Source organism: Saccopteryx bilineata, chromosome 11 (assembly GCF_036850765.1).
Source record: "Saccopteryx bilineata isolate mSacBil1 chromosome 11, mSacBil1_pri_phased_curated, whole genome shotgun sequence".
Classification (NCBI taxonomy): Eukaryota; Metazoa; Chordata; class Mammalia; order Chiroptera; family Emballonuridae; genus Saccopteryx; species Saccopteryx bilineata.
The window spans coordinates 70,791,489-70,808,672 of NC_089500.1; the positions used below are offsets into that span (position 1 = coordinate 70,791,489).

The 17,184-nt window shown below is 61.5% G+C and overlaps 1 protein-coding gene across 1 annotated transcript; it reads left to right on the forward strand.

Moving 5' to 3' along the window:
• Positions 1 to 967: 967 nt before the first annotated feature.
• ALX3 (ALX homeobox 3) lies at positions 968 to 10,944 on the forward strand. The gene is made up of 4 exons (XM_066246766.1): positions 968 to 1,273; positions 6,306 to 6,622; positions 9,310 to 9,438; positions 9,841 to 10,944. The coding sequence occupies exons 1-4, from the start codon at positions 997 to 999 to the stop codon at positions 10,147 to 10,149; spliced, it is 1,032 nt and encodes a 343-aa protein (XP_066102863.1). The 5' UTR covers positions 968 to 996; the 3' UTR covers positions 10,150 to 10,944.
• Positions 10,945 to 17,184: the final 6,240 nt, after the last annotated feature.

A 17,184-nucleotide genomic window follows, 5' to 3' on the forward strand; every position in this document is an offset into this window, starting at 1 on the left:
GGAGAACTCCAACTCTTTGGAGATGTGCTCCTACCCTCACTTCCCTCCAAAACGGCAGGTCAGGGGCACGAGCCCCGAGGTCTGGGCTGCAGGCAGCCTGCTACAGTGGGATCCCAGGGCACTGCCAGATCATTTGCCCACTGCTGTTCAAACTCAAAACCCACTCCACCCTCCACCACCTGCTCCAAAGGCAGCCTCTGCCGGCCTCTCTTCAGTCCTGGGTTGCCCCTGCGAGTTTCCCTGTCTGCTCCAGCCCTGCCCCTGCTTCAGACCTACCAGGAATATATAAGGACTCTGAGGACTGACTCAGTCTAACTCCCAGTTAGATGAGAACTATAACGGCTGGTTCAAGGTCCCGCAGCCAATTAGTGATAGTGCCCAACTCCCAGCTCCCAGCCCCCCTTCCCTGAGCAGAGCTATTTCCACACAACGCTCCCAACGATGCCTATCTCGGTGAGAAGCAAGAGATCGCTAAGGGACGTGTTTTTGCTGGAGGGAACGGTCCTCCAACTCCCAGCTGAGCTCGGTAAAGTTCCAGCCCTTATCTGCCTCGGCCCTTACCCCACGCTGATGTGAGGAGACCAGGCCTACGAGTTCTTTTGGGGGAGAAGGACTCTACCCGGAACTGCCTGACCGCTCTCGGGGCCGGAGCCGCTCACCGGATACCAGGACCAAGGGCGCTGCCCCGACCTGGGGCCTCACCAAGACGGGCAGACAAAAGGGTCTTACCCTCTCCTCCAGCTGCTCCGGACATGCGGGCTAAGGTGAAGCGGGGGGCTCCCGGGCTCCGAGGGGTTAACCGCGCGGGGCCGCACGTGACGCGGAGAGTTCCAGCCGAGGCGCGGCCCCTCGCCTGCCCCCCGCCCCCCGCGGCGCACGCCGCTCCCGGGGGCTCCGCGCCCCCGCTCCCAGGTCCCTCCCCCTTGGCGGCCGCTCACAGGCCGCGCCGGCAGCGCGAGCCCCGGAGCCCCGGCGGCCTGTGCGCCCCGAGCCGGCATGGACCCCGAGCGCTGCGCGCCGTTCGGCGTGGGGCCGGGGCCCGGCCCCTACGCGGCCGCGGGCGGCGAGACTCCGGGAGCCCAGGGGACCTCCGCCGCCGCGCCTCACCTGCACCCCGCACCGCCCCGCGGCCCGCGACTGACCCGCTTTCCGGCCTGCGGGACGCTGGAGCCCTACCTCCCCGAGCCGGCCAAGCCACCCGCCAAGTACCTGCAGGACCTCGGGCCCGGCCCGGCGCTCAACGGCGGCCACTTCTACGAGGGCCCCGCGGAAGGTAACGCGCGGTGCGGGTGCAGCGCGCAGCCCACCCGCTCCCCTCGCTCCCGGGCCGGCTCCGGCCTCTCCGCTTCCCTCTCCCGCTCGCTTCCCAACTTGGTGACCCTCTCGCCCCGCGCCAGGGCTCCCTCGGAAGCCGGGCCCGCGCTGGGCCAGGCCGAGCAGAAGCCCGCGCGGTGCGGGAGGCAGAGCCACGCGTGCCTTCGGCGGCGGGAATGGGAGGCGGGAGGTCAGAGAGGGTGGCGGCCGAGGCTGGGGGCCCAGTCGGGCCCGAAGACGGCCAGGACCGGGAAGGAGAGCTCGTGCTTGGCCTCCGTGGGGCTGGGACTGCCGCCTCCCAGAAACTCGGAACAGGCCCAGGGCCCGGGCGCCGCACTGAGCCCTCGACCCCGGTCCGGGCGGAGAAGCCCGGCTGTCTTCAGTCTAGCTCCTGTTGCATCCCCGAGGCTGGGCCCCGACCCAGACTGGCCAAGCCGGGCCCCGCCGAGGGCTGTGGCCCGGCCTCCGCCGGCCTCTCGTCCTCAGGCCCAGCCTCCGTGGGGAAGGCGCGCAAGGGTGGCCGCGGCCGGTCCCGCAGTGCCGGGGCCATGCTCACCACGGAATGACTGTTGTGTTATTTCTCAGACTAACCTGGTTTCCCCGCGTTACGCACCGCGGTAGCCACCGTTCTCGCAGTCTCGGCTTCCTCGCACTGGATCGTCACCGCCGGGCCGTCAGGAGCAGCCTCGGCGGGCCTCCTCCCCGGGGGCCTCCGTGCCCTGTGCGCTGGGGCCGGCTGGACCGCGCTGCCTCCCGAGATCGCGCCTGAACGCGGGGTCCGCGGCCCCGCCGGCGCTCACGGCGCGGGCGGACCTGCAGGAGACTTGGCGCCGGGGCCCGCCCCGTTCTCGTTGCCACATCCCGCAGCTCGGGCCCAGGGCTGGATCCTCCGAAATCCGCCCAACCCGCCTTCGCCCCGCTGGCGCCTCGCGGGCCTCCGCGGAGTGGACGGGCAGCCTCGGCCTTCACCCCGCCGGCGGTGGGAATGTGGAGAGGAGGGCGGGAGGTGTGTGGGGGTCAGCGGAGGAAACGAGCGAGGCTGCGGAGCTTCGTGTCTGCGCCCTTTGAAAGAGGCTCTCCTGATAAAAACCACAGTCGGGACTTAATGAGAAGCAGTTGGCCTGGCTCCTCTGATCCCAGCCAGAGGCGGCGGTCGCGCAGCGCCGACAGCACCGCCGGGGACAGGTACCCGGCCTCGCGGGGCGCGCGGCGTCGGGCAGGACCCACCCCGCGGGTCCACGTCCCTGCTGGGCGCGCCGGATCCCGCCTGGAGCGCGGGGCACCGGGACCTGCCCGGCGCCGAGCACACGGCGGAGAGCGCTGCAGCAGGAAGCGCGGCGGAAGGAACCGGCCACGGCGAGGGGTCGGCAACGAAATGCGCGGAAAGAAAAGCGAAGCGTGTAAACAAGCGAACAGAGAGAAAAGGAACGCGAACAAAGCATCGGAGGACAGGGGCGATAACGAGCGGTAGAGGCGGCCGACGGGCTGGGCGGGCGGGAAAGGAGTAAATGAAGAACGAACAAGAAACCAAAAAAGCAAGTGGAGATCGAACGAAGCGGGTAAATGGAGGAGGGAAGAGACGAATACAGTAGAAGCAGATAAAACGAAAGGAAAAGGCACACCCGAAAAGAGCAGAAAATAGCAAACTGGGGGCAGGTGGGAGGAGAAAAGGAAGGATTCAGGCCGAGCGGAGGACAGGCCGAACGAAAAGGAGGCGCCGCGGGTGCGAGCGGAGTCTGGGAAGAGCCTTCGCGTCCCCAGGGCCCCGGCTGGGACTCGGCGGCGGGAGAGCACACGGCCTGCGTCCCTGCCACGGAGCCAGGCTGCTGGGGAGAGACGGGCCTGGGGTTCGGGGCGCGCAGTTTGTGTGTGGGACGTGGCGGGCAAAGGGGGAACCCGCCTTATTTCCCGGCCTTTAAAGTAACGGGCACGGATGTTTCCAGTTCAGACCAGTGAGCGCGCAGCTGCTCCCCAGCTGCGGCGCGATCTTGCCCGCGGACGGGCAGTTGCGCGCCCCAGAGCCTGGCGCACCGCGTCTCTTTCCCGCCCTTGGCGGACAACACCCATCGCTGCTCTGGACCCTGCCGCGTCCAGGCCGTGCAGGCCACCGCCGTGCCCTCTGCGCGTGGATGCTCAGAGCGCCCGAGAGGGGTTCGGCGGGTACTTCCTGCTCTGCCTGGGCCCGCGCAGCCTGTCCCCTCGCTTGGCTCCCGGACCTCGGAACTCGCCCGCTGGCCCAGAGACCCTGAGCTGGGCAACCGTAAGGGACGCGCTCCGCGGGAGGACCGTGTCTCGGTCATTGCCCCGGCCTAAGCCTCTAGGCCAAGGCTGCGAAACTCTAGGGAGAGCACCAGGCCTCACTAGGGTCCCACATGCTGCGATTATGTCCACGTCGGCCTCGGGTCTTCAGCCAGAGCTGCAGGATACCCAACCTCCGCGACCACTGAGGGTCGCTTGGGAAACGGCGCGGGCGCGGAGCACACTGCCGGGAAAACTCAAAGCCGGAGGGTTGGTCCTGCGGCTTCAATGGACGCCATCGCGGGGGCAGTGGGGCTCCCCGAAGGCAACCCGAGCCGTGCGCTCCCCCTCCCGTGCGGCCGGCTCCGAGGCTGCCGCTGGTAGGGGCTCCGGCAGCTCCCCGGGTGCGACCGGGGTGCTGCGAGCTTGAGTGCGAGTCAGGGACAAAGCTCCATAGCCCCTCGATGGCTGCTGTGGTCCTGTGGTCATGCACGCCCTGGACACCCCGGCGTTGAGCCCCAGGCTCCCAGTCTCAAACAAGAGCACTCCCCCTTAACTGCTCGGTGTCCCCACCAGGTGCAAGTGACCTCCACCCGCAGTCTGTACACACCTCGGCCGCGCCCAGAGCCTTAGAGCACATCCTTCCCTTTAGGAGTTTAGACCAGACTGCTGGCCTGCTAAACCGCCCTGCCTCCCACCCCTCTCTTCCTTGGGCATCCATCCTCAGGAGGCTGCCTGGTAATCTTGGAAGCATTCCCCTAACCCCCAAGGAGGGGGAAGGCCACCCTTGCCTTAGAGCCCTCCAGGCGGATGGGTAAGGGTTTGGGGCAATGTCGATGAGGGAAAAGTTCTCCATCTCCTGAGAGGGCTGTAGAGTGGGCAGCCGCCCAAGGCCAGCAGGCTTGGCCTTATTTGAGGTATCTATCCTGAGAAGTCCTGGTGCACATTCACCCCTGACCCTGGGTGGCTGACAGGAAGGCACCCTATAGCCCCAGATCTGGTCACTTCCTCTGGGCAGATCCCTTTGGAATAGATACTGAAGGCCCAAGAGGCAGAAGAGAAAGCCCCAGAGCTTTGGGGCAGGACGGGGGCTCTGTAGCGGTGTCAGCAGTCCCTGGTCCCCATCCCTGAGCCACACTGGGCATCTACTCCCAGAGTCCAGCAGGACCTCCTTCTGAACCCGAGACACCCAGACCTTCCATCTCAGCCCTGCTGTGTGTGGGGTGCCCCCTGTCAGTCTCCCAGTCTCCCCGCCTACTTCAGTTATTTGACTCAACTTCCAGGTGTGCTTCTTCCGAAGGTTGCCCCTAGAACAACAACAAAAACATGTGGCCCAGAATGGAAGACAGGGGACAAGAGCATTTTCTCCACTGCCTGTGCTCCACCTGAGCTGTGAAGGAAGCCCGGAGCCCTGTGTGTCATTGGTGCACAGCCCACGGGCAGGCCCTACCTGGCTCTCCCAAGCCCCCAGGACACACAGCATGGAGCTTATTTCACCACCTGGGTGGTCCCCGGAGGTCCCTGCCACCTTTCAGCTGAGGAGCACCTTGAACCACTAGTCCTCCCCAGGGACTCTCAGACCCCAGACCCCAGAGCCCGTCTCTCTGGTCCCACCCTCCCCCAAGGACAGCTGCCATCCTGACACCAAGTCTTGGGAAAAAAACTGCCTCCTGGTGCCAGCTCGTTGGGCCTCCTGGGGGCCAGGTCCTGCAGGGGATCGGCCCAGGGCCAGGGAAGGGGCTGTGTGAGTCCCTCTTTGTGAGGCGCCTTTGTGGCGTCACTCCTGCCATCCCAGTGGACTCCTCAGTAGAGATTTTATGGTGACGCTGCTGGGGACCCTCACCCAAGGACGAGGGCGAGGGCAAGGCAGTTGGGGTGATCTGTTTCTCGCTTTGCCCTGGTGGTGGCGGGACTCCACCGAGCTTCCTGAGTGAGGTCTGGCACGCTGGAGTGGGCTGCTGGGGACTGTGCCCAGTCTGCAGTCAGGTGCCCCCTGCTTGTCCCATGCTCTTGGGGAGGGAGGGGAACGATGAGGTTGGGAGCTGTGCTCCGTTTTGACACTGGACTACCAGCTCTCTCTGAGCACAGCCCAGCTCCTGCCTGTCTGTGGCTGGAGCTTAAGTCCTTGTCCAGACATCACATTCGGGGAGGAACGAGAGGACCCTCTAAAATCCCTTCACCCCATCTTGCCCTTCATACCCCAGGCATGGGGGATTTGACTTGGCTCTGAGCCCTGGGATCCAGAGAACGGGGCACAGCCAGACTAGCCATAGGTTGGCTGAGTGTCCCTGTGAGCACCCAAGGCCTGGGCAGGAGGACTGGGAGCCAAGGCCTGCAGAGTCAAGGACGGACAGGGAGGCCGTGTCTGGCGGGGGCGGGCAGATGTCAGCCGCCCCATCCTTACCCCCTCCTCCACCCTCGCGATAGGCCCTGCCATGGCGCCAATCCTGGCACCTCCACACCCTGTGGGAAGAGCCACCGCAGAGCGCTTCCCCGAAATGAACCCCCCTCTGGCCCCAGCAGATCCGCCCAGACCACAGACAGCATGGCTCCCCTGGGCCCCCTCCCCAGCTGGAGGCTCAGCAGGAAGGCCTCCTAATGCCAGGCTCCCATGAAGGGTGGCTGCTCGGGGAAGGGAAGAAGAGGGAAGGGGAGGCGGGGACTGAAGTGTCAACGGTTGCCCCCCTCCCTCCATTCCACCCACAAAACCGTCTGCTTCGGTTTCCATCCCGCTTTTTGTGTTTCCATTGCAGCTGAGGAGAAGGCCTCCAAAGCTGCCAGCTTCCCCCAGCTGCCCTTGGACTGCCGAGGGGGCCCCAGGGACGGGTCCTCCACCTTGCCGGGCTCCCCGGGCCCTTGCCTGGCCGGCTTGCGTGCCCCTCTGTCCCCGGGACTCCCTGACTCCATGGAGTTGGCCAAGAGCAAGAGCAAGAAGCGCCGGAACCGCACGACCTTCAGCACGTTCCAGCTGGAGGAGCTGGAGAAGGTCTTCCAGAAGACCCACTACCCCGACGTGTACGCCCGGGAGCAGCTGGCTCTGCGCACGGACCTCACCGAGGCCCGCGTCCAGGTGAGGGCACCCTGGGCTCTTTGGCGGCCTGGGCCAACCAGACAGCGGGCCAGGCCATGGAAGAGCTGGAGTGGTGGGCGCTAGCCCTTCACAGAACCGCCCTTCCCAGGTGCTGCGCCCAGCCTGGCCCTCTTGGGCTTGCCCACCATGCCCAGCCTGGCCCTCTTGGGCTTGCCCACCATGCCCAGCCTGGCCCTCTTGGGCATGCCCACCATGCCCAGCCTGGCCCTCTTGGGCTTGCCCACCATGCCCAGCCTGGCCCTCTTGGGCATGCCCACCATGCCCAGCCTGGCCCTCTTGGGCATGCCTTCCATGCCCAGCCTGGCCCTCTTGGGCTTGCCCACCATGCCCAGCCTGGCCCTCTTGGGCATGCCTTCCATGCCCAGCCTGGCCCTCTTGGGCTTGCCCACCATGCCCAGCTCTGCAGGAGCCACAGGCTGGCAGCCCAAGTTGAGGCTTTTGCTTGGGTATGGGGGTGATGACCTCTGGGAGTCAAAAGACCTGTGTGGCGGTCTCATCTGTGTCATGGACTAGCTGACCAGGGGACTTGGGGCGTGCCATTGACAATTTCCCAATTTAGGAAGAGAGAATGATTGTACCACCTACTTAGGGAAGAGCTTTGAGGAATGCAGATGGGGCCGCATTTGGGAAGCCGTGGAATGCCGAGCACAAATCAGGGCTGCTCCAGAGGTGGGTGCCCAGAGCAGGAGGGTCCCGCTGGGGGCTCAGGCTCAGTGCTACTCAAAGCCATCCTGAGCTAGTGACCTTTAGAACTCCCAACACTCGGACCCTGGCCGGGAGCCCCACCCCATCCAGCAAACGCTCCCAGCAGGGATCAGGCTCCAGGCTCCTAGATGGGACCGTGGCCAACGAGGGTGCGTGGGTGCGCGGGTGCGGGTGGGGGCCTGGGGGCAGGGGACAGGGGAGAGGGAGAAAGGAAGTTCGAGTCTAGCACACTTTGGAAGCAAGAAGGAACACGAAGGCGGCAAAGGGAGTGGGAAATGGACAGGAGGCCTCAGTAGGAGCCTGGCCCACCCGAGAGGAAGGTGGTCCTTGTGGCCTGGCCGTGAGCTCGCGTGACTCACGGGCTCCCTGGCACGGCCCAGCAGGAGGCCCTGGGACAGGGTTTGGTGCGGGCTTCTGGGGAACGGTGAGCAGGTGGCCTCTGGACAGGAGACTTCATAGGGGCGGAGCTCGTGCTGTCACCCCCTGCGTGGGCCTCTCTGGAGTCTGTGTGAAACCTGGGGCAGGGCCAGCTCTGGCAGAGTATGGGGACTGACAGGCCAGCTACCATCTAGCAGAGAAGGCCCTACGACTGTCTCCCTGGAGGAACAGAGGGGCTTGGGCTGTATCCCTTCTCTGCCGGGTCCTCCTGCTTCCATGTTCCTCCCAAAACAGGTTTCTGCGATTGTCCACTAGGGCTCTGCAGGGCCTGGGGCCATCAGAGCGAGATGGCCAACGGTCACAACAAGCCCAGATTATATAAGCCATGGAAATCGGAATATCAAGTCTCCGGAGGCCTCAGCAAGCCTCTGGGCTGGGCTCTGACTAGTGGAGTGCCCACACACACACAACTTCTGTTGCAGTCCCTGCTAGGTCCCTAGAAAACAGGAATGGTTATAGCTTGGGGCAGTTTTTTTTCTTTTTTCTTTTTAAAAATTGATCCATTTTAGAGAGACAGAGAAGGGGGGGGGAGAGAGAGAGAGAGAGAAGCCTTTATTTGTTGTTCCACTCAGTTGTGCATTCATTGGTCGCTTCCCGTATGTGCGCTGTCCAGGGATCGAACCTGCACCCTTGGTGTTTCAGGATGACACTCTGACTGAGCTCACCGGCCACGGCCTGGTTCAGTTTTGAGATGGCCAACACCTAGCCCAGAGGCCAACACATAAATGTTAACTAAATGACAGCAATGCAAATGCACACATCAATACACAGAAAGGTAACAGTCTTCGGGCACGTACCCAATGACAGACTCATCACAGATACGCACACAGATGTGCGCAGCGCACAACATGCCGCCCTCAGCCACCAGGAGCTCACAAATAAATGGGTGGGACAGACTCCCAAGCACATGGTGGTAATAGGATGTGGTCCGAGAGACGCCCAGTGGTCTGTGCCCCTCGGATGCATGAGGGCGTGGAGGGCTAGGGAGGACCTGGGCAGAGGCAGGGAGGAGCAGGGGGCAGAGCGTGTCCCAGGCCAGCAGTGGTGGAGGAATGGGGAGTGTTGCTGGCTGGCAGGAGCCGGGCCTGTGGAGAGGCGCAGGGCCTGGTTAGATAGCTGGGCTTGGGGCTGAGATCCCCAGGAAGCCACTGGGGTTTAAGCAGGACCAGGACCTGAGCAGACAGCTTTTAGATTCCTCAGATGCCCTGAGACGGGCAGACTGAAAAAGGAGATGCGGTATATGTGCACTGGCACACCACGAAACCTCAGAGGCCACGAGCCCCGTGACACCCTGGCCAGACACGGCCAGGCTGGAGAACCGAGGAGTGACTCAGCCTGGGAGTGGAGGGGGGTGGAACCTCTCGGCCCCATCCCGGGCGCCTCCCCCAGCTCGCAGAACCACGCTGGTTTACAAGCTCTGGTCCGGAGCCAGCTCCCCACCCCGTGGGACAATCAGCTCTCCCCAGCCCGTCCCACGCCTCAGCGCCGCTCTATCACCCCTCAGCCTCTCCTTTCTGCCCTAGGTCTGGTTCCAGAACCGCAGAGCCAAGTGGCGGAAGCGGGAGCGGTATGGGAAGATCCAGGAGGGGCGGAACCCCTTCACGTCCGCCTACGACATCTCCGTGCTGCCCCGAGCCGACAGCCACCCCCAGGTGAGACCCCGCCCCCCGGCCCACGTCCAAGCTTGACCACGTCCATCCATCCAGTCTGGTAGCCAGCAAGACCATGAGCTCTGGCCCTGGGGAGACCGGAAATGGCCTTGGGTCCGGTGTTACCATGGGCAAGTCACTTCTTCTTCTGCCCAGTGGGGCCCTTACCTGTCTCCTCAGTGACGCACCCACAGCAACTGGCACTAGGGACTCCCTGAGGAAGGTCTCATTTTGAGGAGCAGTAGCAGGGGACTCCCAAGATGCTCAGGAGTGCTGGGGGTAGGAGGGTAGTAGGTTCTAGACCTGGGCCCAGTAGAGGCTTCTGGGAAAGTGTCTGGAACCCCTAGTTAGGGAGGTAGCCCCTGGGGCTACTGATTTGTGAGCCTGCTTTCTCTCTCTTTTCAGCGGCAGAACTCCCTGTGGCCCAGCCCAGGGTCTGGGAGCCCGGCCGGCCCCTGCCTCGTGTCTCCGGAGGGCCTCCCTTCCCCGTGCATGTCTCCATACTCCCACTCGCCTGGGAATGTGGCTGGCTTCATGGGGGTGCCAGCCTCCCCCAGCGCCCACCCCGGCATCTACTCCCTCCACAGCTTCTCCCCTGCCCTGGGGGACCACAGCTTTGAGCCCTCCCCGGATGCCGACTATAAGTCTCCAAGCCTCGTCTCTCTCAGGGTGAAGCCGAAGGAGCCGCCCAGTCTGCTGAACTGGACCACGTGATCAGTTGTGTGGACACGCAGACTAAGCTGCCACCCCCTTTCCTGTTCCAGGCTGCTCCCACCCCACCCTGGCCCGAAGGCCAGGGAGGACACACCTCTGCCTCAACCCCAGATGGTTCCTTGGGCCGGCAGAGCAGCTGGGACCCTCAGCCTCCTGCTGAGTCTTATCTCTTAGAATAAGGTGGGGCTGCCCAGGAGAAAGGGGGCTCCAAGCTGGTAGGACTCTTCCTATCACACGCTGGGTCTCCTCACCCAAACGCTGGGCTGGACCGCCCTGCTTCCTTTAGACTTCATCCAAGTGTCAGTTATCCCTCCAGCCGAAGCGGCTTGATTGGCTCCTCATTCGGGGAACGCAGGAAAATGGGAGGACACAGGTTGAACCAGGAGTTCTCAGTGACTTCGGGGAAACCAGTCTTGTACGAACACCTAGGGCAGCCGCACTCCCCCCTCGCACCACCAGGGGGCGTGCACCCAGCATCCGGTGCAGACAAGAGCCTGCAAGCTGGTGGTCAGTGTAAAAATGCCCAGGTCTCCCCTGCTCCAGCCACCCCTTCTCCCCTGCGCCCGCTCCCCAACATGCTGCAGGGTCCTCTCCCCTCTCCACAGGGCAGGAATTCCACCAGAAACCACCAAATATTTGGATTCTCCTCCACAGAATCAGGCCAGAGCTATGCCATGGAAACCCTAGACTTCCCTGGTTTACCCTCTGGGCGTTTCTAAGAACAAAACAGATTCCCGCAGACCCTGAGCTCCTGAGATCCCAACCCCTTTTTGTAAAAATGCTTTTGTAACAAAAAGTGTGCTGCCCAGCATAATAATAAAGGTGGCAGTGTGTTTGGACCCCGTGGTTGCACACCTTCAGGCTTCGGCCCTGGGCTGCTCTAGCTGGTTTTTGCTCAGGGTCCAGGCGGGCCGGCAGGGCCCCCCCCCCCCCCCGCCAGGCGAGGGGAAGATGGGTTTGCAGCAGAGCCCTCAAGGTGGGTACACACCACGCCTGGCCCAGTTGCCTGCCCGTGGGCTCTGGGGCTTTGGCAGGTGTGGGAGGCAGGGAGGAGAGCCCAGCTCCAGGGCCACTAGGCTCCTCAGGCGGGGCTGAGGGTGAAAAGGGGAGTGAGAAAGAGGGACAAGTTTGTGGCTGGACTGACAATGGGAGGGGCGTGGAATGGGAGACCAGGCAGCCCACTGAGGGCTCGGAGCGTGCCTGCCCGTGTGCAAGGACCCCAGAGCCGTGGGGGTGGGGCGCCCCCTCCCCCCAGGCACCCCCGGAGCATGTCTGAGCTGTGGGGCAGATGAAAGCCAGGACTCTTTCTTGTGGTTTCAGAGTATTACCCCTTCTATTCTTCACCCCCACTTTCCGCCTTATCTTCGCAGCCAGCCGGAAGGCAGAAGAGCGGCTGGGTCCCTCCCACCCTCCCAGTAAATACCAGCACATTGCTCAGAGCTCAGCCTCAGAGAGCAGCCCGCTACCCGACACAGAGCCAGCCAAGCCACAGACACGGGTGCTGGGCTCACTCGCGCAGGGGAGCGAGACCCTCCTCAGACGGTTCTTCCTGCCAGAACGGTCACAGCCCCTAGTCTCAAGTGTCCCCCGGGGAAACCAGTGTCCTTCTTTTCCCTTCCCTTCATTCAGAGCCTCGCTTCGGGCACTTTCTCTGCTTGGCTCTGAGCTCCAGGTGAGCCCTGTGTCCATCGGGAAGGGAAGAGTCCCAGTGGAAGGGAGAGGATGGCCAAGAGCAGCGACTTGCGACCTTTTTCATTGCATAGCACACATAAACTACTGAAATTTTGCAACATACCGAAAGCATATTTTTTGCTGATGTGACAAAAAAAAAAAAAGGGATACTTTTGATTTCTGTACACTAGATGGCTATTACATTAGCTGTAGTCAGTCATTTTTTTTTATTTGACACTCTAAGGGAAAAGCAGTCAGTGCCCCTGACTAAACAGGTACTGCATGTTTTAAAAATTCTTGCCTGACCAGTGGTGGCACAGTAGATGGAGTCTTGGCCTGGGACACTAAGGTCCTAGGTTTAAAACCCGAGGTCACCGACTTGAGCATGGGATCATCAACATAATCCCAAGGTCACTGGCTTCAGCCTAAGGTCGCTGGCTTGAGCAAGGAGTCACTGGCTCAGCTGAAGCCCCCAGTCAAGGAATATATGAGAAGCAATCAATGAACAACTAAGGTGCTGCAACTACGAGTAGATGCTTCTCGTCTCTCCCTCCACCCACCAAATAAATAAATAAATAAACAAATAAAAAAAAATCCTTGTGGCACACCATTTGGAACTCACTGGCCTAGAGCACAACCCCGTGTTTCTAAGTCCAGGGCCAAGACCACCGCACCAGGTTCTTCACACGAGGAGAGGCCAGCGAAACTCTGGACTTTCTGTCTCACCAAGTCAGAGAGGTGCAGAGAGAGCAGTTTGTTCTACAGATGCTGAGTGCCCACCTACGCTGTGCCGGGCATGTGCTGCATGCCAGCGACAGAGCACTGGTCAAGCACAGCTCAGAAAAAAGACGGAGAGCGGAGAGAGGAGAGGAGCTGAGAAAGCAAGGCAGGCAGAGGTGGGAAGAGACAGACGGGAGAAGAAAGTTGAGTTGAGCCGGAGACCACGGCAGCCAGCGTGGGAGAGGCGGGCAGAGGCCAGGCGGGGCTGGCGGGGGAGGGCACAGGGAGGCCGGAGACCAGCTACTGGCTCCCATCCAGGGGCATCTGCCCACAGCTCATATTTTTCTGTCCAGTGACAGCTCAATGAAGGGAGAGCTGACTTTACAACCGCCGCTTCACACATAATGAATATGAATGGGCACCCCGAGCCGTTCCGGGATTATCTGTGTGCTGACGGCCTCTCCCACTGACTGGACCGTCGCAGAGGCCTGTCCTCTGGCTGGGACACAGGCAGCCGTCCACCTGCTTCCCATTAGCCCCATTCCCATCCCCCCTCCTCCGCATTCTGGGCGTCTCACCACGAAGGCGCGGCCCCCAGGTCTCCCGATGCCCATGACCCCAGCCTCACTCCAAGGATAACCTCAGCGGTGGCCTAGGCTGCGTGCTTCCCCAGGGCTAAGCGGGGGCTCTGGTCACCCCTTCCGGAAAAGGAAAAGAGACGCGGCCCTCCCTGGAACCCCAACTTGAAGGGAGTCGCCTGCCTTTGCTGAGGCCCCTCCCCGCCCCAGGGAGGCTTACTCAGAGAAGCCCTGGATCTTGGTCCTGGCAGGGCACAGACGCCAGAACCAGGCCCAGGCCCAGGCCCAGGGCGGGGCCCTCGCAGGCAGGCTCGCAGCCCAGGCTTCTAGTGTCAGTCCAGCCCCGGGAAATGCTTCTCATTAGAGGCATTCCATCCTCCTTCCCACCTCCCCCGGTCATTTACACATCAACCCGAATTACAACCCCGAGGGCAGACCCTGGACAGCCCCAGACAAGGGCAGGTCCAGCATCGCAGGGTTCAGAGTCATCCTAGCCATTCGCCCGGGGGGTGGGGGTGGGGTGGGGGGGTAGGGGGTGGGGGTGGGTGGAAGGGGGGCACGAACACACACACACACAATGAGCACAAAGAACCCTCAGGGCCCTTGCTCCTGATGCTGGGGACCCCTCCCTCCCCACTCACCAACTGCAGGCTCCCCCCACCCAGTCTCTGCTTCAGTAGGGGTGCTGGTGGGATCTGCCTGGCCCCGCAGATGTCTGTTTCTCCCACGGCACGACTCGCACTCACTTTCATGGCCATCTATCGACTGTGAGCTCAAGAACAGTGAGCGTGGTGTTCTATTTCCCGGGACACGCAGGGCTCCTATGCCGGAGCCTGGCCCAGAACAGGCCTCCAAGGATGGTGGCAGGGCTGCTAGGGCAGAGGCTGAGGCTTTGGAGAGTCTTCTGTATTCCGAGAAGTGAGCTAAGGATCGGGGATACAAGAAGGCCTAAGACAAGGCCCTGGTCCTCAAAGGGGCTTTCTGCTTTCCAGGGGACACAGGAAATGAGTGCAGATCCATAGAGGTTGGAGCTAGAAGGACCATTAGCAATAATACTGAGAATAGCAGCCATTTGTCTACGGGCAGCCAGGTGTGTAGGACGTTTTCCATTACCTACTCAGGCCTCGCAACTGCCTGGCTGGTATTAAAGCCATTTTTTACAGGGGAGTCACCTGAGGCCGAGCTTGATGAGCTCAAGGTCCCTCAGTAACTGAATGTCACAGCCTGCATTGAGCAACAGGCTATCTCATCCCAAAGGATGCTTGTGTTATAGCCGGCAGCCCGAGGCTACCCGAGCCAAGTGCCCAATGAATGGCACAGCGACTGCTTCTCTGAGAAGTTGGTTCATTGGAGGACAGACAGGAAGCCAGCCTCCCGGGAGAGAGAGCTAACAGGCACGGCCGAGGCAGCCGCACACAAGGCCTCTGGGACTTGGGAGAGAGACGCTCAGGCTCGGACAGAACAAGAATAGAAGGTAGCAGCAGTAGCTCCCGAAGTGCCTTGAGGGGGGCCACACTGGGCACGCCAGGGGCCAGGCCAAGGCCAGGCTCGGGCGGCCAGTTAGGGCCTACATCAACTGACGTTTGCCAAGAACCTTCCCAGGGACCACACCTGAGCAGACACTAAGCACTGACTGAGGTGAGGAAGCGGGCAGACGGGCGGGCTGGTAGGTGCTGGGGAACAGCGATGATCCCTGGTGGGAGGGCGTGGGGGAGCGGGGTGCTGGGGAACAGCGATGATCCATGGCGGGAGGGCGTGGGGGAGCGGGGTGCTAGGGAACAACGATGATCCCTGGCGAGAGGGCGTGGGGGAGCGGGGTGCTGGGGAACAACGATGATCCCTGGCGGGAGGGCGTGGGGGAGCGGGGGGCACGCACATTGCAGACAGAGCCGGGGTTTGCATCCAGGCTCTGTCTCACTCCTGCTGGAATCTGAGGCCTTGGGCAAGTTCTTCACCCTTTCTGCTCCAGCCTCTCATCTGCAAAACAGGCACGGTAACACTACCTTTCCGGGATATTATAGACAGTAAGACGACACATCAAGTGCTCAGGGCAGTAGTGGCATATAGCAGCACTCAGTAACTGCCCACTGCCGGCTCCTGTGGGGAAACGGGCTTCCCGGCAGCCTCAGGATGGGCCCTGGCTCCTGCGTGGTACCCAGGAAGTGGTAACTCTCGATTAACAAGGCAGGTTCCCATGCTCAAAGCGACACCGTCGTGGGGTGATCTGTTCCTCAGCAGCTTGAAGGAGCGCAGTGCCCTGGGCCTGGCAGCAACAATCAATATGTTATGCACATCAGCCATCTACAAAGGGCATTCATGTGCCCTGCCCATCTCACGACCCACAGAGATAGAAAGCCACAGAGATCACGTGGTCACTTGCTCCACAAGCTATTTCTGTGCAGACTCAGGCTCAATGGACCAACCTGCCACGGGCACACTGACTGTGGTAAGGCTCTCCCCCTCCCGGCGGCCCCCAGCCTGGATTCCCGGCCCAGGCTCCGCGGCCCTTGCAGCTAGATAGTCTGTAGTTGTTTGCACAGGTGTATACTGATTTTTACAGAGCCCTGCAAACCAAGAGGGAAAATGGCAGCTCTGCACAAGGAACGCTTCAGAGGAGGGACTGGGGAAATCAAAAGAGGAGAGCAAAGCCTCAGGCCGGCAGGCTGGATGGCCAGCTGCCCAGTGGAGGAAGAATGGGCAATCCAGGTGCCCAGACTGAAACCTCACGGCACACACTTCCTGCAGGTCCTGGCACAAAACAGCAGGAAATCCACCATGCACGCACGAGCTATGTCAAATTCCTCTGTCCCGTGCAAGTTACTTTGGGGCAAAACTCCAATCAGTCCTGGAGCCTCACGGCATAGGCTGTGACTTACATAAGGAGCACGCTGCTGGCCACCGCTGCTGCTCCTCGCCACGCTGGCACGGCAGGCCTGTGCCGGAAGCCAGCTCCGGACCTGGGCTGCGGCTCAGCGGGACCCAGGCAGCACAGGCACTGGATGCAAGAACCAATGCAGAGGACGATCCCCTAGAATACGTCTCCTTATAGGTCCAGACCCCCTGGAGACTTCAAAACCATCCCAGGCCTACAGGTAAGATAGGGAACTTCAAGCCTTTCTGAGAAGCAAACACCCTTCTCCCTGCACCAGAACGGGAAAACCTTCAGAAGCAGAGCCTCAAGACGGTCCAGAGGAGGCAGACCTGTCCAGGGCTCCGAAGGCAGGCTCCGGGCCTCCAACTCACACCTAGCACAAACGTTTCCCTTGCTTCTGCCCCAGCCCTGGGGTTCCTGGGACCCAACGACACTTTTGTCCACTGTCAGGCTGACTCCTTAAGAGCAGGGGTCGGGAACCTTTTTGGCTGAGAGAGCCAAGAACACCACATATTTTAAAATGTAATTCCGTGAGAGCCATACAACAACCTGTGTACGTTACACATTACCCAATAAAAATTTGGTGTTGTCCCGGAGGACAGCTGTGATTGGCTCCAGCCACCCGCAACCATGAACATAAGCGGTAGGAAATGAATGGATTGTAATACATGATAATGTTTTATATTTTTAACCTTATTATTATTTTTTTTTGTTATTATTTTTTTATTAAAGATTTGTCTGCGAGCCAGATGCAGCCATCAAAAGAGCCACATCTGGCTCGTGAGCCATAGGTTCCTGACCCCAGCCTTAGAGTCTGCTGCCCTAGGCTCAGGGCACCCAACCTCTCCCTGACCAGCCCCTCCTCCCTGGCTGAAACTGGTTTGGCTGAGGCAGCTCAGGAGCGTGATCCAGAGGAACCCGGGGCTTCTGCCGCAATGACATCAAACCCAGGGGTGAAGGGCATGGGTGGTGCTTCAGCAACCCAGGGCCCTGGAGCTGGGCTGCAGCAACTCCTGACGGATGTGGAGAGAGAACACTTTGAAGTGCCCCCCCCCGCCCCCACCCCAGATGGGAAAGGCAGGCAGCTTGGCAGAAGACAAGTGGGTGACCTATCAATTCTGGCAAGAAAAGCCACTTTCTAGCCCTGGAGGCGATATTCAGGGGCCATATTTTCTGCAGACAAGACCGCTGGGA

Coding starts and splice junctions, on each gene's coding strand:
- ALX3 (XM_066246766.1), top strand. CDS start 997: ATGGACCCCGAGCGCTGCGCGCCGTTCGGCGTGGGGCCGGGGCCCGGC. Junction 1,274..6,305: donor CTACGAGGGCCCCGCGGAAG/GTAACGCGCGGT, acceptor TTTCCATTGCAG/CTGAGGAGAAGGCCTCCAAA. Junction 6,623..9,309: donor TCACCGAGGCCCGCGTCCAG/GTGAGGGCACCC, acceptor TTTCTGCCCTAG/GTCTGGTTCCAGAACCGCAG.